Source organism: Erithacus rubecula (assembly GCF_903797595.1).
Source record: "Erithacus rubecula genome assembly, chromosome: 5".
Lineage (NCBI taxonomy): Eukaryota > Metazoa > Chordata > Aves > Passeriformes > Muscicapidae > Erithacus > Erithacus rubecula.
In genome coordinates this window covers 5,071,844-5,096,319 of record NC_136687.1, presented here as the reverse complement: position 1 = coordinate 5,096,319, position 24,476 = coordinate 5,071,844, and the positions used below count along the sequence as shown (strand labels likewise).

Here is a 24,476-nt window from a genome sequence, read left to right as displayed (position 1 = left end):
CTTGTGATTCTATGATTCTGGGATTCTGTGATCATCATGACATCCTTAAAGGCACTGTGAGGCTACAATCAGGCTGCCTTGATCACCTTCCCTTCTCAAGCCTGAACAAAGCTTTCTGTGACCTGACTCAAGCTGACCAATATCTGTCTTGTTTGGAGGTTAAGTGAGGTCAGAAAACTGGATAAAATACTCTAGATGAGATCTAATGAATGCAGTCTCTTATAAGATCTTCTTATGTCCTTGAATGACATAACTTACTATACATCAGCTGTCATTAAACTGGAAATTCCTATTTTTTTTAGTGTGATTAGATCCTATTAATAACCAAGCTAAGGATTTATGACAGAATTTTACATGTAAGCAGAAAAGTTTTACTGAGTTTTCTGTACGATTTGGTAGAAGGTAAATAATTACACCTTGGTCCCAGAAATGTGGAACCACTCTGACAGTAGATACAAATCCTCATTCTAATGCAAACCTTATTCTGCATTGACTCCTCACAGTCTTGGAGTGGGAAAAAAAGATACAGAGCTGTGGTGGCAGTTAATGGATCTTTACTGAACTAGAGCTATGTGCAAACTGGATGAATTCCCAGAAAAGACCAATTCATTTTTTTCACTTCCCCATTATTCATATGAATTAAAGATGTAACTCTAATAACTCCACAGCTATCATTCAATAGATTTAAGATCTTTAAAAAAATACAAGATAAATCAACAAAATTGACTGTGAAGCAGGACATAAAACAAGCAAGGAGTGGCATTGAGGATGGCTACTTCAGAAATATAATTTGGTGGCCTTCTATAGTACTGACACAGCTATAAAGGACAGACATTTCTACAAGGCAATGAAAGCATCAAGTTGGTCTTAGAAAGTCAACACCTTAACAAGTAGCTTTGTAATGCTTAAACCTTTTTCCAGTGGAAATTCAATAAAGTACAAACAAGTACTTATTTTAATGGCACAAGATCATTTCACTTTAGAAATGAACTGAAAGATTTAATAGGACTGGCCTTGCTGGAAGATGCAATCCATATTTTTCAAAAAATGAGAAATAATTTTTATCTTTTAATTTTGCTGCTATAGTTCTGCCCTCTTCTCCACAGTCAGTTTTCAGTTATCTTCTTAAACCCTTGCATAGAGAGCTGTATTAAACATTCTCTATGATATAAGAGAAAACCATTGATTTTACTTACAAGCAAGGTTTAGAAATAATGGCAATTCCAATAGCAACAAAAGCATGTGAAAAGAACAAAGTCCAGCAAAAAAATCCCAAACTTCTCTCCCTTGGAATCAGTGGAACAAGAATCTAAGACTGGCAAAACACCACACTGAAATGACCACAGGGATTTTTATACAGGCTGTCTTTCAGTCTTACTGAAGAATGACAGAATAAATTAATAAGCTAATCAAAAAACTTCTGTTTTTCGGTTTACATTGTGTGTGTTGCGTGTGCAATTCCCCAAAAATACCCTGTCTTCTACTCTAATGAAACTGTAGTATAATACACATTAGATTCTGTTCAGAGCAATTTTCATTTCGGTTATAGATTTTCCTACAGATATCTGAAATAAATTTAAAAGCAGGGATCCCTGCAAGATTGAACACTCAGGTCTGCAAGATTTGCCTTCAGCATTTCCTAAACATTTTGCTTGTTCCAGAGTTCTGCAGAGCCATGCAGTTTATGCAGTGCAGGGAGCTAAAGATGCTGGTGCAGGTTAGCACAGAGCTCAGAAAGCTGACCCTCATTTACAGCTCTGAATATCTGATTAACAGGTCAAAGAAGATGCATTTTTTTCCTCAGATCTGTGGAGTTTTTGTGTATTAAAAGGTAACAAAAATTCCTTCTCCCACACAAAGAGGCAGTGGCAGTACCCGCTGGCAGGTGTGCAGTGATGATGATGAATGATGATGAAGTCCAGGATAAAGGAGCTCCTGGGTGTGCAATCCCTGTGAGTCTGCTTCATTCCTTCAACAAGCATTAGCCATAGCATAGGAAAGAGGCTCCCAATCTCTGATTTAGCTGCTGAGATGGCAGAGAGGATTTAAATTATTTGTTTCCAACTGAGTTCATTGCTGCCAAGATTATTCCTCTTTACCCATAAAGGAGAGTACAAGATTTGAAGGTTTGTGCTACAGATGAATTGGGTAGATAACCTTGGTGGTTGGGGCATCAGGAAGCATTTGTGAGAGCCAAGAATGACCAGCTTCACATATTGTGGTGGAGGACTGTTGTGAAACAGTAGAATATGGCTCTGACCTTAGTGGAAGACAACTTCTGAGTTCATATGATAAATCTGGAAATCAAAACTGATGATGAAGGTGACTGTCGAGAAAAGTCATACACATTGGGTACTACAAAGTACAAAAGAGAAACATAACCTCTGGTAATTCTCATGGGGGATCTTGATTTGGTTAGCTAGACCTGGGCCACATATTAGGTGTTTCAGTACTAAGGATGTATTTTAATAAAAATGACAGAAGAATGCAGAAGATGACAGAAAAAGTTTTTGATGCTGGTGAGTGTCATTGTAGTCAAGAAGACTGGTATTTTTCCTTATCCTTTTCCTTATTTTGGCTTGAATTCTCAGTGAGCCCTGAATAAAGATGCCTGAATCTGTTACTTAGATGGTTCCATGGGAAGTAAGATCAGTGGAGAGTTTATCAATACAGTTAGTGGGGACCTGAGAACTGTTCATCAGTTATTAATTTCGTCAAATATTGGTATGGATTAAAGGGTGAGTTCTGTAGATTCTATCAGATAAAATAACTAGACTTCCATTATATAGAGTGGCAGTATACAGATTTAGTTTGTATTTACTTTAGGTACCTTAATCTGCAAAGTAAATTTTTCTCCCAAACAATTAATAACGATTAAAGCTGCCTTCACTACTGTTGTACGACCCAATATCAAGAACACTTTACTCTCCTATGTAAATACTTTCTTTTGTAAAAGTTCCCAAACCAACAACACAATTTCTCCATCATAAAACATCTGCTGCTTCCCACTCTAGTCCTGAGATTTTACAACTTAAAGCTCAGAGGGTTTTGACTGAATGCAAACCTTTGGCACTGCTGATTGTCCATAATTATAGGTGTCTCCATAGTAACCACAGGAGAGAAAGTATGGCTGTGTTAACTAATACCATGTTATGTTTTTCTTGGTAGACAAAGAGATTCTAGCTAGTCATAACCATGTTAAGCAGCCTGTGGATATCAGAATTCCACATACACTCCTTATCAGCAGAATGGAAATTGTTTTAGCAAAATTGAAATGTGTGTTGATACCTCAGGAATATAAATACAACAGTTTTGGAGCTTCTGTTTAAAGTAAATCTGGGCAAACTAGCTTCAGATTAGTCATTTTGGGAAGTTTTCCTTTCTCTTAATCTTACAGTTTAATAGAAAAGTCATAATTAATGATGACAATCTGGTTGCTTGCCAGAAAAAGGGCTAAATTATTCCCTGACTAATCAAAATGGAATTTACATGATTTTAATGTGCTATATTCCTGTGTGATAGCCTGAATTTGCTCTTTTAAATGTTTTAGTACGGTGTAAATAGTTCTAGAGCCAACATGAAATTGATGATACTGCTGTATTTTTTAAGCACTGTCTTTTCTTGTTTTCTCATTTCTTTAATTATTTTTGGTTACAAAAAATACAGGCTATTTCAGACAAAGTTATGACTGACATTTAAAAAACAAAAGTATCTGGACACTATTTTTATACTTTTTTATGTTACTTTTTATACTTTCCAGCTTTCATTATCTGAATCTTGGTAAAGACTGCAGGAACTGTAAAACTGTTGTCATATTGACAAGAAACAGCAGAAGTTGCACACTTCTGCAAGCAAAATTTAACCCAAGGCACACTTTGGCACTGATGCTTAAATAAAACAAGCTTTGCATGACTAATCCCTCCAGCATTCAGGGTCTGTAGAGGTACATGTGTGGATAGTAAATAGGTGTACCAGAAGAGACACAAACTTGAAGAATAAAAGGTATTTTGCTGGAAAAGGAGAAATACATTTATTGTACAGGCAAATTTGTTTCAAAAAGGAAATTCCTTTTCCAGTTTTCCATGAGTTCTCAGCAGCTTCCTAATGGGACATAAAAACTGAAGAAGGAATGCAAGTATAGGTTCTGATCCCACAGCATTTTTTTCTCTTACTGCTAGCCCACAGAAATTTGGCATCTGTGGTTCCCAGCCATGAAAGTAATCCATTGAGTGGAAATTTGGTTTTTTTCTGTTTTTTCTTTCCCTTCCCATCTACAAGACACATTTGGTGTTTTGATGTCCTTCACAATGTCATAGTCTGATTATGCTTAGCACAGTTTCTATTTAAAGGAATAAGACAGTGAGTCTTCATGTTAGGATCTTCTGGCAACATTACTCTGCATGATTTTTACCTTTTTTTTTCTTTCCTCTTTTCACTCAGCCTTAGGGGTGGGGCATAGGGAGACAAGGTAATTAAATAAATTTACAGTATTTTACCCAATGATTTCATTATGAATTCAACAAAGATAAGAATGAGGGTCTAGATCCTGAAGAATTTAATCATGAGAGGTCTGTCATGGTAAAACTCTCACTATAAACAGGGAAAGGTCCAGTGCCAAGTTATGCAGCCTGCATGTATTGTCCCATTCCCATGGGTGCATTCATAACACATAGTCACAGAACCAGAATAATCTTGTCTGGTGATGTGCCTTTTGCAAATTCTCATCGGAAGGAAAAGACTATTCTGATAAATTAAATATTTCTCTGCCAGACTCAGAGACAGTTTCTTTGTTCTCATTTTATGTGTTGTCCTGGCAGTGCCACAGTAGGTTTCAGTATGGGAAGTTCACTGGATCAGGAATTTTGAGGACAGACAACAAAATCTACAGAATTTTAAGACAATTTAATAATAAATATGCAAGCCTTAACTAGTTTTAACAATACACTTAGAATATACTTTGAAATTTCTGAGATATTTGTGTAGTTCTAGCAGGTTGCATGGGCTGGATGTCATTAAATTAAAATCTCTTAGAAATCTGTGGATCTGAAATTTTGTGCATAAGAGGGAGTGAGCTGGATGTAATTCAAGTATCATTCTTCAACAAGCACTCAAAGAACTCGTATAAAAGTATCCATGAAGGCTCTTTGCTCTTTTTCTTTGTGGAATCTGGCTCCTGGAAGAGAAATCAGTTATGGAAAACATATCATTAACATGGAATGGAGGAAGAGACCGTGGAAATAAAGGGCATGCACATGCCTGGATGCCTTAACCTGCTACAGAGTTCCCACATCTACCCAGAAACAGAAGAATTGTGGCTATAGGTGCTGGAGCCATCATGTTGAAACTTGCAATAAATTCCATTTTGTCAGCAGAATAATTGATAGAAATTCCATCCAGACATCCCAGTTTATTCAGCTCCTGGCTGGGATTTACCACGGGGTGGGAGGGAAGTTTCCAGTTAAAGTGCCACAAAGCTCAGACATGTTTGGTGCACAAAAGTGTGGCACTAAAGTTGTGTGGGGTGTGTTTAACCTGTGATGCCCTGGGAGCTGCATCTGGAAAATAACTGGGTTTGTTTGGGTCTTTTTCCATATGCTGCACCATCATGTTAGAGATCTGGGGAAGTACTTAAGTGACATTCCTCACAATTTCTAAAGAAAACTCTATGAAATATTACTTTCATGGTTCACTGTAAAATTTTGAACTTCTGATTAGCCACAATATCATTTGTTAACTTTACAGGTTTGGCACAAAGTCCTTTGTTTTCCCTTATTTGAAAGGTGGGGGGGAAAACTTTGAGATTAAACATTATTTTTTAATTGGGTCACTCTATAACTCTTGTTTTTTCCTGAACAATTTAAAAGTTTTTAGTTTAGTAGGTATATATACTGTGTTATAGAGGATGCATGATTTAACTGTAATAATGGGATTTTTATTTGGGGATTTTTACTCTGAAGACAGCTATGAAAAATCTCTGAGCTTCCCAAAACCACTCTTTCCAAAGAAACCACAATGTTACAGAGCCCTTTCATCATCCAGCATACATTACTGTACACACAAAAATATACACTGTACTACTTTAAATTAATTCATATTTGCAGGAGACACAGTCTGTGTGAGTATGTGCAATTATGAAATGTAACTTTTTTTTCCTCTTGACATTTTTAGCTGCCTCACCCCTTTTATTTGAACACATACATATGGTGTGTGAGAGTGAGCAAGCTCTCTGTAAATGTTTGGAAGGAGCATCTGTCAGACAATAAAACTTACAAGAAAACATGTTTCTCATTTAAAGAGTATTCACTAGAACTATTTCAGTGTTGGAATCAGTTCATTTGTATAGCTTGGAGGCATTAATAAGAGCAGAGAACTGTAAAGGCAACAGAAAACTCAAACTGTTACTAAGAATCCAAGGTATTTTTTAAAAGCATTTTGTGTTTTCGGCATCTCAGTCCTCTGATAAGGAATCTGAACCAGCTGACAGACAGGAAACCTCTGCCAGTCCATCCAGAGGAACTGCAAACAAGAAGATGGCACGATTTCTGCAAACCTGGAAAGCCTAAAGATTGCAATAATTGTTGGACCAAAGGGACCCTCTTCAGGCATAAATAGCAAGACTCCTACTGTCTTCTCTTGCAGACCAACTCAGCTGCCAGCAAAAGCAGGTGCTCTCCCCCTACCAGTGCTCCAGAGGAATATTTAGTGAGTATTCATAGCTATTTTTGCAAACTAATATATTATTAGTGATTTACTTAAGTTTGTATAGTTTTCTCAAAGGACAAAGACATTTAAAATCAGTTTTTAAGGCTGCTACTTTGAACAATTGGTGGAGTTCAACAGTCCGATGCAATTATCATGTTAATTTAAAAACAAAATCTGCACAAACTATGACAGTAACTTTAAAAAATACTGATTTTAAAAAACCATGTAGTTTAAAGAATCTAAAGGAATTACAATGTTTTTAATTCACATTATGACAGCAAGTAATTTATATAAATATGAAATCTACTTGACTTTAAATGTTATGCTATAAAACAGCCTTTGTAGAACACAAATTTAAAATAAATCATTTCTTTTGGCAAAGTAACCTGCAATTTAATCTTTAGAAGAATAAATATACCACTAATGTTTTCCACAGAAACAGTTGCTACTTTAATTAAATCAAGATGTGACTCTAATCAGATTTCAAAAGAAAATGAGAAACAGATTTTTCTCTGAGGTAGTACTATGGACAAGGATAAGATATTTTTATTTTCATTTTTATTAGAAACATTTGTCCCAGGTAAAGTTACAGGTTTTGTAGTATATACCATGGAAATAACAAATCTGAAAGCATTATAGTTATGTTTTCAGAAGCACAGCAATTTTTAGTGTTTCAGATACCTGCATTCTCTTTGGTTACAACTTATGCCACATTACATTTTATTAGGCAGCTGCTATTAATTTTTGAGTTTTGAGTGACTAATATGGCTAACATTTTTTTTTTCTTTCTTTTTGCGTGGAAAGGAATGGAAAACTTGATGTTTGTCTACTGGTCCTGTAAAGTTCTCTGGACAGTGCTTGTAACAATGCTGGGTTATTCCAGCAGCCTGCCTGTGGGGGAGGATGCTCTCTGCACAGCAGAGGAACTTGCTAAATACAGGATAATCTTCACAGGGAAATGGAGTCAAACTGCTTTCCCCAAGCAGTACCCACTCTATAGGCCCCCAGCACAGTGGTCATCCTTGCTAGGTAAGTGAAGTATGCACAGTTTTAAGAGCAGATAAGCCTCTTGCCCTCTGTGATTTTTTTTTCTTAACAGTTATGTAAGATAAGTAACAAAAATGGGGGAAAAAGCCAAAGTTACTAAGAATGAATGCAGATATTGAAGTATCCTCAACGTTTTCAAAAATCTACAACTGTTTTCAATTGACTTCTGTTTTCAATTGGCTGCAACTGAAACAGCAATAAGCCAAATGTTTTAGTGTTCACTTAATATTATACACATTTTTTTTTTAACCTCAGAAATAAAACAGAGAAAATGAAGAAATAGGGACATTCTAAATCAGACTTTTATGCCATGCCATGTATTCACCCTAATAGGTGTTACTCATAGTTCTGACTACAGCATGTGGAAAAAAAATGAATATGCCAGCAATGGTGTACGTGATTTTGCTGAAAAGGGTGAAGCATGGGCATTAATGAAAGAAATAGAAGAAGCTGGAGAGAAAATTCAGAGTGTACACGGAATCTTCTCTGCTCCTGCAATTTCCAGTGGTACAGGACAAACCTCTACTGAATTAGAAGTGCATCCAAGACATCCCTTAGTAAGTAAATGTACATACTCATTTCAAAAGTTTATTTTATGTTACCATCAACCAAAATTAAATATTTGAGTTCTCACTTGTAGGAATAATATATTGAAAAAGAGTTACTAGAAAGCATGTCACATTGCAGGCAGCACTCTGCAGCTTCTATAAAGTAGAAGAGCAAAATGACATTATTTCAAGAATTTAGAGTTAAAATTACTACAAGCAGGACTGAAGCATCCCAAAGCAAGTGATGCAATCCTGATGGATCATTTTGTTTCATTAGGTTTCGTTTGTTGTACGAATTGTTCCAAGCCCCGACTGGTTTGTGGGTGTTGACAGCCTGAATCTCTGTGAAGGAGACCACTGGATGGATGAAGCATCAGTAGATCTATTTCCATATGATGCTGGAACTGACAGTGGATTCACATTTTCCTCCCCAAACTTTGCCACTATTCCACAGGACACAGTTACAGAGGTGGGTGCAAGGACACAGTTTAGCACTTCATATTGATGTGTTTTGAGTCTTCCCTTTAAAAAAGAGCTATTTTATAATTGCAAAACTGATTTCAGTATTTGAGAATGCTGATGCTCTCTATACATGGATTTATTACACAGCTGATAAACCTACTGCTTTTGTTTATCTTCTGTATCGTTGAAATTTATTAGGTAAATGTAAATGGTTCAAGAGACTTTTTCTCTACATTTTCTGGAAAAGCTGACCATTTTTTTAGATTATATTAAAGTGCCAGGAAAACAAAAATACTCATAAAAGTCCTGACATCACCAAATGTGAATCTAACCAGGAAAATTCTTAGTAGTGAATACTGCTGTGAGGAGGAGTTTTCAGTTGAAAGCACTGCTGAAATCTGAAACTGTTACATTTGAGGGAAAGGACCTGAAGGAAAGCAGAGAACTGCACTGTGGTGTCACTGCCTTCAATCTCTTTTGCTCATTTCATCCTCCCTATGCCTCATACTTTGCTTTTGCTATTTAAGAGTGGTGGCAAATGAAGGATTTAAATTCAAATGTTTTGAATACTGTAAATATTCACTTAATCCTTTCTTAAAGGTGAGTTTTTCTAGGAACAAATACTGTGTTAATGAGTAATGAGGAAAGGAAGAGAGAAGCATTTGGCCTCTCATATCCATATGACAGCTCCTATAGCATACCTAATATTATTGCTTAACACTTGTTTTCTTGTAATAATATCCAGTTCTTTCTGTTAAATCATTTCATACATTACTGTATTTGCAGGACTTCCTACCACAGTCCTGTATCCAGTCAAGTATTCTGCATTAAAAATTTTGGATTGACCAGCATAGTTATGTGAACTGAGGTTCATAGAAACTGGCTGTATGCAAATTATTTGCCAAAAAGTATTAGCATGATGTAAAAACATGATTTTACAGTTATCTTCTTAGTCTTTTTAATATTCTCCTTTTTTATTTCACAGATCACTTGTTCCTCTCCAAGTCACCCAGCAAACTCATTTTATTATCCCAAACTCAAAATTTTGCCACCAATTGCTCAAGTAACAATGGTGAAATTAAAGAAAAGCCAGCTAGGTCTTTCTGCACCTTTTATTAATCTTCCAGCTAAAACCAATGAAATAATAGACACTGTCTCAGGTAAGTGATTAGTAGATGTTCTCAGTTCTGTTCTTTCCATTCACTCAGAAGTATGTGGAAATCTGGCAGGTGGTGTGGATGAAACAGGTGATCAGGCAGAATATTCTCCTATCTGCATAGGAAGAGTTCCAAACTCACAAATGGGAAATAAAACAAGCCAGTCGACATAAAAGAGAATTCCTGAAAGAATAAGTAAGGGATTGCATATTTCAGCTGTGGTTCAAAGGACTGGGCTCTATCCAGACAAAGAGCTACCCAAGCCTTTGTATCATTTTATAAGTGAATTTTATAAGAAACAAATGACACTCAATCAGAATCAGCATTCCCAAACTCTCTGCAACTTTGAAGTAAATATTCATCCTTAAGGTTTTACATGACAATGAAACCAAGAACCATTATTATTGTCTCATTCTAAGTCAGAGCTTGGCAGTTATGTGCAAGAAAAATTTATATAATTCAATTGATTTGGACATCTTTTCAATAGAAACATAAATCCTGATAACAAAAATAAAGTTATTTCCCATTTTCATTTTCTGAAAAATATCAGCTAATAATATTGAATAGGTAGGAAGAATGCAAACTATGACTCATGTCAATCATAATTTTCAAGTCTCTGAATTAACAAATATATAATTAACCAATATTTGCTCCAAGGGAGCAATGCATTCCCAAAAGAGTTACCATGTTCCAGGAGCTTCTCCAGAATGTCTAGCACTGTGCTTTTCACCTTACAAGCACTAAAATACAGCTCATTATCTACACAGTTAGTGTGCTATTTATAATTTAATAAATGTATTTATCAATTTATAGTAGTTTAATGTATTTGTGTTAGTAAACAAGACATATCCAAAGTAAGTGTTACACATCTCATTTACAGTTATATGTCTTTCCCGTAAGATTTGAAAAGAACATTAGGCCCTGTTCATGATATAAATTTAAACTGCATTTAAAGTATGGTATTTCAAAAATAATTTTCAATCAAAAATCCCCACTTTCCTGTATATGAATCAGTATATCAGTCTGTTTAAAAACTTATGCCACAATCAAAAGGGCAGATTTAATTACCAGAGATCAAGCAGTGTCCCTCATGCTCTCTAGAAACATAGGAATGAGTGATGACAACAGAAGTGGTGAGTTCACTGTAATACCAGAAATTTATGCCAGATGTCACTTTGGTGTGACATTTAAAGCTGGGTTTGTGCTCACCTATTTTACCCAAAAATGCTGTAGCAGGCAGTTTTGATCCAGCTTCCTGTGACAAGCAGTATTTTAATTTAACCTGCTAAAGAATATTCACCTACTTTTTATGACTTTTATTTTAGATAGAAGCATTCAGCATGGGTAGTACTTCAGAGTTTCTAACTTCTTTTCTTGCATTGAATGAAAACTATATTGAAAATCCTTTCAGTAATAGAAAGCTTCTAGTTACAGAGTATCCTTATTGGCAAAGGGAAGAGCAGTGTACACAACAAAAAAATAGCATGATGATTTAATGATAAAAAGTGGGACTTTATTTCTGAAACAAATTGCAACCAAAGTAAAATGGAATTCGATATGAACAACTCTAGGAACAATAGCTGCCCACAGAGAAATATAAATATACCTAAATAAACCAGAGGGAAGCTTTAATCCCAGTGTTTTAGTAAGCCAAAGCAAAGAAAAATGGATTATAAAAATTGTCAGTAGATGTTTTTCAATTCAGCATTTTGAGTACAATAATTTTAAGCATAGCTTTATTTTAAGGAATTCTGTATTTTCATTCAAGATATAATATGCTTCAGTACTGATATAATACCTGAGACAGGCTCTAGACTGCAATAACAATAATACCAATGAGTTTAGGAGGCTTTTTAAAAAATTCATGAGACAACATACTGATTTGATTAATCACATGAATTTTGTATAAGGAAGGATGCTTTTGATAATCATTCCTTAATGCTTTTCCAACTGTGTATTTGACTGAAGTACAACCTGATGTGAAGTTGCCTCTTTGCTGTGTGCATTGCAGAAACACCCCTGGACTGCGAGGTTTCTCCATGGTCTTCCTGGGGTCTCTGCAGAGGGGTTTGCAGGGAAACAGGGACCAAGATCAGAACTCGTTTTGTACTTCTTCAGCCTGCCAATAATGGGATGCCTTGTCCAAACCTGGATGAAGAAACAGGATGTGAACCAGAGAACTGTGTCTGAAATAAAGAAAAGATAATAATTAAGATAATTTAAAAGTTGCATAAGTTTAGATCTAAACTACATGCCAATCAATGTTCTTTAAAATCTGGATACGCTGCACTACTTTGCTGAAAAGCTGTATTAGAGTGGTTTTGAAAGTTTTTATTTAATATCAAGATTTTGGGGGGTTAAATGCCTAAGGTTTAGTAGGATAACAGTACTGGATAATTTACAGACCAAAAACCCCCAAATAAATCCTTCCTCCAGATACACTGTAAGTTCTTTGAGTACCCTCTAGTGGTAGAAAAGAAGATATTTTGAAACCGTGTACTTCACATTTTTACTTTACAGTAAAAATCTTTCAACCACAAAATCTAAACTAATAACCTCCTTAAATATTGTAATTTGTTTATCTACAGCTATTTATACCTAAAAATGTTTTTTCCTCTAAATTATGTTTATATAATTTATTGGCATTTTTGTTGTCTTTCTACCTTGCTTAATGTCCATTTCATCAGAAACTACTTACAGAAGTCAGAGTGAGCAGATGTTTGCAGTGTGGTTAAGACAATAATGGAACTGAGTAAACTTGTCTTGGGTCTTTTGAGAATATGAAAATGTCTTTTTCTTGTTCTTTCTCAAAAGTGAGAAGTATAACTGCCATGAGGACACTCAGCCAACAAAATTACTAGAAAAAAAAATCAGAAGTGTGGATAGTAGTAGAAACATCTGAGCTGAATTAAAAGTGTTAGCTGAGATTCAAAAACTGATTGTTGGTGTGTGTCCTTCATGAGACAACTCTAATCTCAAAGTTAATGCTGTTGACCATAACATGAATTATATAATGAACCTTATATATGCAGTAAATGTGTTCATTTTTCTTTATATGTGTTTGCTGCTATTTGTGTATCTATCACTTAAAATTAAGGTATGCACGACTCTAACAAAACACATGTTAGAAACTGTTCCTGACTGCAATTTTTAATGCTAAAATAACTGTTATAAAAGGAATGTAACATATGAAGAGCCTATGAAGAGCTATGACTACCAACTAGGAAAAGAATTTTGGAATAATGCTTATTTAATAGAATAAGTTTAAAGTCAGCTCACAAAAATTTTACAGCACACTGCAATTTTACAAATATACAGCATAGGTATTGAACAGGAGAGTTGATTTGAGTAGGTTCTTTCTGAAATATGCCAAATACAAGATCATTTCTCTTGTCCTTAAAGGAGCAGACTGTATCCTCCATAGGGCTGAAACGTTGAAACATTTCTCTGTACTTTTTTTTCCAGGGGAGATGTCTTGCAAAGACAAAAATAAATTTGAAACTTTATCAGACTAGACTTCACTAGTCCTTCAAATCCTGATAAATACACAGTTATTAGAATTAAGTGTAGGAATTTCTGCTCTTCTCTCATTCTTCACATTCCCACTGTTGTCTGTTCAAAATTGTTTCACTTACTCCTGTTATCATAGCTATTTTTTAAGTCCCCCTATTTCCACTCTATAATGGGAATAGTGTTACTACACTATTTTGTATTTAGTTAATATTCAGTATTTTTCTTTCTGCTTTTAATATTAGTTTTAACCATTCTGTGTTTTGTTACACTTTTTTACATTTTTGCACAATTATCATCATAACAGAAAATATAAGCATATATTGTACTATAAATTTAAATATTCTCAGGGAATAGGAGTTTATTTCAAATTGATTGTCAAGAGACAAATTAAGCTCAATAAAGTTTTTGGGCAGACACCAGATGCAATTCTAAATTATGCCTTAGGAAAAACAAACTCAAAACCCACAAGGTATCCTTTCAGGTACTTTTCTGGAAGTTTTCTAAACACTACAGTTTTGCTTCTTCACATGCCCAGAATAAATAAAGCACTAGGCCCAGTAAAAGAATACCTGCATTTGCAATAACATATTGACCTGAAACTGTGATTTCAGTCCTACCAGATATAATTTGAATGGAAGAGTTTGCTGAGATTCCTGGAGACCAAAGTTTTCCAAAGGATACTGAAGGAGAAAAGATGAGATAAGGACATGGAGTAGAAAGAAAATGTGTAACAGAACAACACACCTCAGAAAACTCCAGTCAGTGATATGTAACTTCGCTATTTTTGGGTATTTACATGAAAATTCACTGCAGCTTCTTTCAAAAACAGAAGTTTCCTATCCAGCCAGTTACCTGGATATAGGGCTTTTTTGTAAACTGTAACTTCAGGAGACCTTGGTAAATATAATCTTTAAGGATGCCCCTGTGGCTGTATTGCTTGGCTATAAACATAATTCCAGCTATTCCCTCTGCAAACCACAGGGATGGAGCCATTACTTGGCAAGACTGTGGATACAGTGAATGAAATGCATTCTAGTGATGGAGCACATTTCTCACAGTACTTATCTATTAAACTGATGAGTGAGGTACATGATCCCTGCATGGATATTGCTAGGACTTTGTAGCTCCAGCAGCCTTGGAATTCCCTTAAAAATTTTGGGACCAGGAAGAAACACAGAGAAGCTCTTCCTTCCTTTTCCCTTCTATCTCATGTTACAGATGGTTGGCAGCCAAGATGCTGATGCCCTAAATACATGGGAATCAGGGAAGGAAATAGGCAAATTAATTGCTGGATTAAGCAATCTCAGAAAGCACTTTGGAAAGAAGCTTGAAATGGATTTGTAAAGATTTTTTTTTTCAAGAATATTATACAGAAAGAATAAGCTTTGATGCCTCGGTAGATATTCTTGCAGAGTGGATGATGAGGTTAATGCTAAAGTGCAGCAACAAAAAAGTCACCATAGAATTAAACTGTGGTCCTACCAAAAAAATCAACACCAAATTAAATTCCTATAGTGGAATAAGTGTGCAAACAAAAGATCTGAGTGTATCAGATGCTATTCAAGGCAAAAAGCTATTATACTCCCAGTCCCAGGTAATTGAAATATTTTGGGAATATCTGGTCTGCCATGAATGACCCAACATAACAAAGTAACTCAGACGATTACATAACAATATTTAACACCCTTAAGAAATAAATCTAACACTCAATACAGCAAGTTTGATGTCAGGCAGACCTTGTTCAAATGGGATTTTTGCAGTATGAAGAAGTTGTGTCCATGACAATTTACAGGAACCCTGAATTCCTGACACAAAAGAAAGCTCTCAGTATGCTGCATTACAACCTGATTACCTGGAGGCTGAATTATTTTTGTTTGCTTGAGGTCCAGCAGCCCTACTCTGCCAGCATTTGCTAGATAAATGTACAGAAGGAATGTGTCTGTTCCAATGAGTCTCAGCAGAGTGAAGATAAAATGGTGTCACCTTGTATGTCTTGTGTTTTACCACTGGAACTCAGAATTTTGGAAGCCAGAAGGAGTCAACAAAAAGCTAAAAAGATGACAGGTCAAGTAGCTCACAACCTGCAGATAAAATTGTATTTTCTGCAGGCAGGACTATGGCATGAGAATTTTTGCAGGTGCTTGACAGTCAACATCTCCTGTGGTAGAGGGGCAAAAGTCCAATGATATGATGAGATCCTGTAAAATCTAAAGTGATTTCTGATGGATCAGTGCTGAAGCAGTAAGGAGCCATAACATCCCCCGTGCTATTCCTAAAGATTCAATGGCCAGAAGATGCAATTTTTATCCCTCTATCCTTAATGAAATGGAGTCAAAGAAGTAATGTGTAAGGAATCAGTTCCCTTTGTCTGACAGCCTCTCCACGTGGGGATGCTGATGGGTGATTTTTGGAGGTGAACTAATGGTTGTGTTACAACTTCCATGAAGATACTTCATGCTGTGAAATGGATTGAATCAGGATGGTCCTAATCCTGTGACAGTGTTACACAGACATTCCTTTATTGACACAACTTCATAGATGGCAGGTGCAGAGAAGGGCAATAATCATGCATCAGTCCTTCTTTGGAAGACATGAAATAATCCAGGTGGAGCTATCACCTCAAAATTTTTATTTAGGTTACAGATATTGAATCTGAAGGGCTGTCCACCCTTCTTCCTTGATACAAGAAAATTGTGTGTTCTTGTGTAATTGGGATAACATTAATATTATGAGGAAAGATGGGTCTTCCTGACTGGAAATGATCTCACAGGTGGGTATTCCCTGCTGGAAAATGACCATTCAGGCTAACCTTTCAGACAGAGTGATCTTCATTTACAGCACAAGGAACATTGAGTGATAAATGAGTTTGTCATCAGACATACACATAGGTCTATATTAGTACAAAGAGTAAAAATCAGAATCTCAATCACTGCTTTGATTTATACTATAACTTTCTTCAGAGAATGTATTAGGAGGTATCTAAGAAACCATCACTCCTATAAAAAAAAATCTCATTCTGAAAGTGTTAATGTTGTTATTTTTCCCTGAAATAGCTGTATCATTTTACATATTCACTAATGTTATTTGATTATTCAAGTTCTTGTGACTTCTTTATAGTTCTTTCATGTAGTGCCTGTGGATTTTATACAGGTGCCTACACTTGTACAATGATTTAGGATGAAAATTAAAAGTTTGCTTAATAAAAGAGGAGTGAAGCTCTGGAATAATCATTCAGAATTAATAGGAAATAATAACTTCATTTAAGTTGAAAAATGAGCAGTTTATGGAAAGAGATAATCAATGTAGTTGCCTACAGTAATCTAGGGAGCTGATCTCAAGCACCTGAGAGGCCCTTTCAGTTTCATGCTCTTCTAAGTATATAAAATGAATTTTAATCTAGATGCTGGGAAAGAAGAAAGAAATTAAAAGGTGTCTTTTCTATGTTATCTCGTTCTCCAGAACATGCTGTAGTTATTTATAAATGTTTAACCACCAGCTGCCTTTTCTCATAGTTTTTTTTTTTTTTCTCTCAAAAATACTCTGATAAGCAGCAAACAAGGAACAACCACAGGACTGCAGATATTTGTATGTAACTATTTATCTTCAAAAGCAGTACAGCAGGGATATATAAAAATATGAAAAGCAAATTAATAGGATTTCTTATGAACTTTTGGATTTCTTTTTCACTCGCTTTGTATTTTCACATTGGAGAAAGAGAAGAGAAATGCATAATTGAAGATATTCCCAGTGACACCTTGGTAGTTGGTAGGTACCTGTCAATGTTTTATGATGATCTAACCCATGCAATGCAAAGATAACTGGAAATGTAATTTCTGTGATTGATGAATATGGTAAAAAAAAGGGCACTCTGAAAATATCTCCCTGCAGTAGGGATTAGGCTTAAAGTCCTCAAACATTGTGTGTATCCACCACACTAAGAAATGCAGACTTTCAGAGTGCTTTACTGACTAAACAGAGAAAAGTAATGTTTTTTAATTCTACAGCTATGAAACTGCTGCTTCCATGTGTGCTTCTGCATGTTCTGACTGATGTACTCATTCATACCAGAATTTCAGTTTTCCCCATATGAATGGGAGAGTTACTTTTTTGATAAATGTCTGTCTGAAAATAGATCATTTACAATGCACTAAAGTTTCATTTCACCTCATATATATATATATCAGAAGCATATTAAACTAATCTACAAGACTGTAAATGTAAGATTTCAAGGGGATAGTAAAAAATAATACAAATTAATCTTTTTTTAAAAAATAAATAATATAATAAGTGTGAAAGACAATTCATAAAATGTAATTTGAGTACAGCACATTATGCTTTTGGAGGTCTCAGTGTGCCTTCTAGAGGCTAATCTTCCCAGAGCATTAGGAGTAATCAGAAAGTTTTTCTTGTTAATTAACCATTTTTGCAGTAGTTTAGAAGATTTTCTAGTGTAGCAAAAATTTATTGCATTTTACTCTGTTATGAAGTGCCCCTGAGCAATATTAATGATAAGCACATGAAATACATACATATTTGTATTTGTCCTGAAAAAGCAATGAAGATGTTTCATGGTAAGATATGCATTATTTAACAGATTTACCTATGTTTTTATTCAGGGAATTACAAAGTACAACGCTGGGATATACATAAACATGACTTTCTTGAATCTGCTCCTGGTTTGGGAATGTTTGTGACTGTCACAAGCCCTACTGGTGAGGTAAAAGTACTTTATGAATATTTCTGTAGGGATTGTGACTTGACTTCTGGCACTCACAGGCAGCACTATCTAAAAATAAAAAGACACTTCTGGGGAAAATGTAAATCTACAGTCAACCACCCAGTTCAGTATTTTGATGCTGAAAGATATAAAACCCCTGGGATTTCTATGAAAGTAAAAGGAAATTATGATATTTGATAATTATGTGTATGGTCAATTTTTGCATTACTACCAGATTTGGAAAGCAGTGACATTAACAAGATTAAGTGACAATGGAGAAAACAAGTTAAATTAAAAATAAAACACCAGAATTCACTGATGGAGTAAAATGATACAGAATGCACTTGTGCAGCAGAAAGGAGAGCTGATGTTGAAACCCACAGTCAAGGTCACCATGAGGCTGCTCATGCAGAGCAGCTGCCTGAGCTGTCATGAGGTACTGAGCTCTTCCAGCAATGGACAATTTATTTACCTGCCCAGGCAAAATCTCAGTTTTCAAACTCTGAATGCTTCAGAGAGCATTGGCTTTTGTACATTACAAAATTCTGTAACATTTTAATGCTCACAGTGAGCTAAAATTGTTTTGTTTTCTCTAAATCTGTTCTGAAATTTGGATGAATTTAATCATGTCAGCTGCTTAATTGGTTCCTTTCTGCATCCAATTCATAGTACTCTTTTTTGATTTTTTTTTTTTATTTTATTGATAGTTATAAATTACAAACCCAATGGATATATCTAAATTTCAGGTACTGTTGTCAAAGCTGTATGGGCCACAAGGGACATTTTCTTTTACATCCTACCTCTCTGGGGAGCACATCATTTGTTTCCAGTCTAACTCCACAAGATTTGCAGTGACTGCAGGAAGTAAACTGGTAGGTGTATTTCCTAAATATTCTTTGTTGTAGCAGTAGCAATCATTCACCAACAGGAGAGATTTCAAACTGGATTAGAAGTTGGTCTAACTTCTAGCAGATGATTCAACTTTTTCAGCAATTGAAGAAAGCAAATATACAATTATGTGGATGAAGAGATAAAAAGACTGTTATCATATTAAAAAAGTTAGCATTCAAGAGGCAAGTCTATAGATAGAGAGATTTAATGTTTGTATTGTGCATTGAATGGGAAAGATTCTGATCTATAAGAACAACTAATTTGGATCAAAAGACAAATATATAAGATTGACTAACACAGGCACTTGTCATAAAGATATTCCATGTATTCACTAACTTAGATTGGATTGTTAATGAAAATGTAACATTTTAGTTTTTGAAAGATATTCAAATTAAGAATATGTCAGTATACTTGTTGTTCACTACCAGCAAAGCTGTTTTTAATGCAGATTTAGGGGGAAAAAGCCATCAGAGGTGACATCATGACTCTACTGATTGCAAAAAAAAAATTTATAAATACTGTTTTGAAATTTTATCTCTTTGCTGCTTCCCAAAAATAGGAGAGAATTACTCTCTAGAGTGGTTTGGGTTTTTTTTTTTCTTTTCAGCTGATGGCAAAAGAGTTAAATAACCAGCTAAATATAAACATCTTCTAAATGTGTTAAGGTAGGCTAAAATCTTATCCTAGCTATGCACTTTGGAAACATGTAGATAACATAGAAATAACAGCACTGGAGTAGGATTATTACACTGGAATAACAAGGTGTTCTTACATGCTGATTGATAGAAATTAATGGAAATTTAATCATATACATTGCAAAAGCAATTAGGTCTAATCATAAAAGAAAATGTGGAGCTTATCAACTAGAAGGAGTAAGGGGAATAAATCTTTGGCTGGTCACAGCTAACTGTGCATCATGAATGTGATTCTGAGGATGTTATCTGGTATAGATGGGGGTGTATTAACATTATTTTACATGATACATGCACCATGTAGAGTTCTGACCATCCTGTATAAAAGTAGCCAAGAGATGCAAGGAAGGAGAACATTAATACCACAAATTTTAAATAACGCCGTTTGCTTGAGAACACAGAAATTAAAAAGAAAAATACTGTCCTTTTTAATTATATCTGGAGGAACAAATATCACAAAAGGAAAAATATTATTTAGTGAAGGTAAATCTTTAAATGTTCTTCATTAGAATCAGATGGTTACCTGAACTCTTTCAAACAAAAATAAAGAAATTAATGGAGCACAATGTTGTGAGATGGATTTATACCTATACAATTAGGTAACTTCAAGACAGCTGATAGAAGATACACTCTTCATTTCTGGCTGATCTCTGAGAAGACCTAACTTCTATTATGATAATATCAATTTTTAGGGTTTTGAAGATTATTTGTTTGGCTACAACCTTTTTGTTTTCTCTTAGGTACTAATTGGCTTCTAGGAGAAGTTTCTCCTACTAGTTTTAGTAGAATTTTTCATTCATGCCCAAATAAGCTGCATAACATTGGAAGTTCCATTCTTCTCTCTTCTTTCTATGGTTCTATTGCTTGACTGGCTTGAGGCATTTTTGCTATAGATCATACAACAGCCTGAAGGATATTGGGAGATATTCCAGTGTGGATAAATAATGTGAAGAAAACAGTTATGTGAGGGAACCTAGAAGCGTATTTGAAAAAAGCCTCCAACAGTACTATTAAATATAGTAATTTCTGCAATATTAGAATGAAATATGAAATATAATGAGCAGTCCTTTATTTTCTTAACTATTTTGGACAACAGCAACATTTTAATGGTGGTTGACTCGACAGCATAAAGTAATGCCCTAACATTAGTGAAGATTGCAAATTAGTATAACTAATTTAAAAATAAAATTAAAAAACTTCAAATTTTCCACCTGATTCAAATTTTAGGAAGGATTTTTATAAGCAATTAAAACTATATTTCCTGCAATGATCTTAAGGGGAAATTATACATAGTTTCATTTTTTATTCTAAGGAATTAAAAAAAAAAAAAAAAGAGAAATGAGAACATTTTATTCTGTTTGCAGCGTATCCACTTGGACATCAGAGTCGGGGAACATTTTTTGGATGAATCTTCTATTCAAGCTAAAGACAAAGTGAATGAAGTTAATGTCAGACTAGAGCATCTAATTGAGCAAATTCATCATGTAACCAGAGAACAAGACTATGAAAGAGTATGTATATCCCCTAATGGAAATGTTAAAAATATTGCACATATGCTTATTGATTTATAAAGTATTATGAGGGTTATAACACAATTGCAGTGGCATTTTTAACTAACTCATAAAAATCTATAGATACTTAACCAAAGTAGTCTCCATTACCTTGCAAAATGTTTTAAGCTGTTACATAAAACTAATTAATCACCGTGGACTCATGCTTCTAGCAACAGATGTTATTTTGTAGTAGCAGGTGTTATTTCAAAGCAGGATTTTCCAAGCAGAGTTTTCTTGGTCAGAATCAGCCACAGCATCCGAGCAGGCTGCAGGTACCACTGTGGGTGATGCTGTCAGCTGAGGCTTCCACACTGCCCTGCATGCACAAGCTTTATTGAGTGGGAAAGGAAATGACTGAGTGTAAATTTATATATCCCCATGAAGACAGACATAAAGCCCTTCTTCAAACAAGTGTACACCCGTTACTTTTCTATATAGATAGACAGTGTTGGAAATATATCAACTAGTTACCCCAAACCAGAAATTTGGCTGCCAAAGTGCTCTTGACAGCAACATGGAAGTGACTGGGAACCTAAACAGGTTAAAATCTGTACTAATGGAACATGTTTTGCACAATACATCTTCTGTGAATAAGGGAAACTCTGTTTGCATTCCTGCTTCAGTGTGCCTGCTTCTCAGTTTTGATTAGTGAAGATATCCCCCCTAGAGATAAGTACAAACCTTCATTTTTATCTACATGGAAAAAATGGTTTTGTTCACCACTAGGCAGAAGAGGGATGCCTTTCTACTTTCCATGAAACATACAGATGACAAAAGGTAATAATTATGCTTTTCTTTTATTCCCTAGGAGCGTGAAGAAAAATTTCGGAAAACAAGTGAAGAAACCAACAGTAATATTTTGTGGTGGGCTATAGTACAAACACTAATCCTCATCTCTGTTGGAATCTGGCAAATCAAATCTCTCAGAGATTTCTTTATATCTAAGAAGCTTGTTTAAGTTCTATAAAGTCAATGCACAGATTCAAAAATTGCACACCATGTAACACTGAACATCCAAAGAAACCCTGCACCTATGAGAAAATTGCTTGTATAGAACTCTCAACTTTCATCTTGTGCTCTAACTCTGGGTTCTTCAGCAAGGTCACAACCTCTGGCATCCCCTTACATTTTACTCCTTGAATTTCTTATCATTTTTATTACCCCTCTACAGATGTAAAGCTAAATACAGGAGTCAGTGACTAAGGCAGCATTTAAGTTCAGTACTTAATGAAGAATTTTTAGGTTAAATCTAAAATAGAAATCTAAAGTAAAGATTCCTAAGATTTTAAATTACTCTGCTTGCAGAGTAATCTTATTTGGCACTACCAAGAACAGTTCTGCACTGCAGTCTGACTAGGATTCAGATAGTAAACAAAGAAATAATTACAACCCCTGTGGTGTTTAATTGGGTGAGAGTGTCTTGAACTCAATCTATATATGTGTAACACCTAAATATAGTTGTGAATGCTTTCTTGTAAAATGTTCAGAGTTTGAACTGATCACTCATGGCAGCAATTACCATGGAAGACAAAGATCCAGAGAAGCAATCTGGAATTATACTTACTTTTTACTTCCAGAAAAACCCTAAACATTAGGCTATAGAATTGATGGTGATCAGATGCCTCCCACAGTTGTTTATGTAAATTATACTCTTTATGAAGTATGTCAAAGTAATCCAAATTAAACGTTTCTTGGTAAACATGGCCAATTTTATTTTACTTCATTCCTGCAGTAAATGTTTCTGTGTTGAGAATTTTTATAATTTTCATTATTTAGCAACTTTAACACTACTGCCTACAGAAATTATCAGTTCTTGACTTAATTTTCCATTTCACTTGTTGCAGTTTGGTTGCATATATCTTTATGGCCTAATTTAGCTTAGTTTATAGACAAATAGCAGTGTAACTACAGTATCATTCAATGACAAGTCAAAGGCTAAAAATCCAGATAATTAGCTTGACAAAGCAGCAATAGTAGTCGGAAGGAATTGGAAATGATTACATACAAAAACATGGAAGTTGAAGTTTCTAAAGCACTGTGATAGAAGAATATTGTGGTTTGTTTTCCTACCTACATTTTCTGACTTTTTGCTAGTTTAAAAGGTAATGAAAGGTGAAATATCTGTAGACCAATCATAGTCCTAAAGGCACTACTTTCTTTCTTTTTTCTATCTTCCCATCTGTTGTTTTCTTTAGCAAGGAAATGACATTTCCCTTTAAGTATACTTACATTTCCAGCATGGGAATTAAAATACAGCTGGTAGTATGTGAGAATCAATAAAATTGATACAAAGTAGAGACAAAAAGCAATTTTCCAGGGACCAAATCAATCCAAATAAAGTCTCATAAAGCTACTCACTGCATTGTGTCCCATATTTAAAAATTTGGATGGTTCAGAGGTGCCACTTGGAATGACCAGTAAGTAAGTGTTATTTAATTAACTTTTATAGAGCACTCACTTGCAACATGTCTCGTAATAACATATTTGGTGGAGGGTAAGAAGGAAATATGTGTTAAAACCATATGGCATATGAAGTCCAAGAAGAAAACAATAAAGTGTTGCAGCAAGGTTGTGGTTCAGACTTTAGCTGATATTTACTGAAAGGCTCATAAGCACATCTCAATGACAAACATAACTCATTTCACTTACAATGCACTCCAGCTGGTAATCCAGGACAAGCAACATTTCAGAATTTATAAAAGAGCTAATCATGTTCCACCATATTCATTAGGTCTATACTCAAAGAGTATATACTCAGCACTGAGACTTGGGAGTCTTGAATATAACTTGTGATTGCTTAATTCTTTACTACTACTACTGGGACTACCATAATTACTATTAATAATAATCATCATCATATCATCACCATCATCTTTGATTTTATGAAATGTTTTCAGTCTCCTTCAAGATTTTTAATTAGCTCCATAAAGCAGAAGCTGACTCACAGATGCTTTGGGAAGCACTTTGGGGGCAGAAGCCTTTGTCAAGTTGGAAGCTTCCTCTGCAGTTTGTGGCTCTGTCATACCCAGAAATGAATCAAATCTCCTTATTTAACTCTTTTTTCCACAACAGAAGATGCTATAGCAAACCTGTGATAGCGAATTAACAAATTTCCCGGATTCTTGCACTTAAAAGAGTGAAACCCATAATTATTTTCCCAGCTCTTTTTTTTATTTTCCCCTCATCCGCTGACC

General features: G+C 35.0%; 2 protein-coding genes across 2 annotated transcripts; both read left to right on the top strand.

Moving 5' to 3' along the window:
* The first annotated feature begins 6,257 nt into the window (after positions 1 to 6,257).
* SPON2 (spondin 2) lies at positions 6,258 to 14,156 on the top strand. The gene is made up of 6 exons (XM_079306072.1): positions 6,258 to 6,702; positions 7,507 to 7,731; positions 8,083 to 8,306; positions 8,575 to 8,766; positions 9,745 to 9,919; positions 11,928 to 14,156. Exons 2-6 carry the CDS (start codon positions 7,509 to 7,511, stop codon positions 12,104 to 12,106), a joined length of 993 nt encoding a protein of 330 aa, XP_079162198.1. The 5' UTR covers positions 6,258 to 6,702; positions 7,507 to 7,508; the 3' UTR covers positions 12,107 to 14,156.
* Positions 14,157 to 16,981: 2,825 nt separating this feature from the next.
* Positions 16,982 to 23,844, top strand: LOC306802069 (transmembrane emp24 domain-containing protein 11-like). Its single transcript, XM_079305820.1, has 5 exons — positions 16,982 to 17,194; positions 18,046 to 18,146; positions 18,893 to 19,018; positions 21,094 to 21,240; positions 22,091 to 23,844. The coding sequence occupies exons 1-5, from the start codon at positions 17,065 to 17,067 to the stop codon at positions 22,238 to 22,240; spliced, it is 654 nt and encodes a 217-aa protein (XP_079161946.1). The 5' UTR covers positions 16,982 to 17,064; the 3' UTR covers positions 22,241 to 23,844.
* Positions 23,845 to 24,476: the final 632 nt, after the last annotated feature.

Bases quoted from the DNA above. Each gene is read 5' to 3' on its own strand.
- SPON2 (XM_079306072.1), top strand. From the start codon at position 7,509: ATGGAAAACTTGATGTTTGTCTACTGGTCCTGTAAAGTTCTCTGGACA. The intron at 8,307-8,574 runs GTAAGTAAATGT...TTGTTTCATTAG, and splicing joins TGCATCCAAGACATCCCTTA to GTTTCGTTTGTTGTACGAAT. The intron at 8,767-9,744 runs GTGGGTGCAAGG...TTTATTTCACAG, and splicing joins CACAGGACACAGTTACAGAG to ATCACTTGTTCCTCTCCAAG.
- LOC306802069 (XM_079305820.1), top strand. From the start codon at position 17,065: ATGAAAAGCAAATTAATAGGATTTCTTATGAACTTTTGGATTTCTTTT. The intron at 17,195-18,045 runs GTAGGTACCTGT...GTTTTTATTCAG, and splicing joins CAGTGACACCTTGGTAGTTG to GGAATTACAAAGTACAACGC. The intron at 21,241-22,090 runs GTATGTATATCC...TTTATTCCCTAG, and splicing joins GAGAACAAGACTATGAAAGA to GAGCGTGAAGAAAAATTTCG.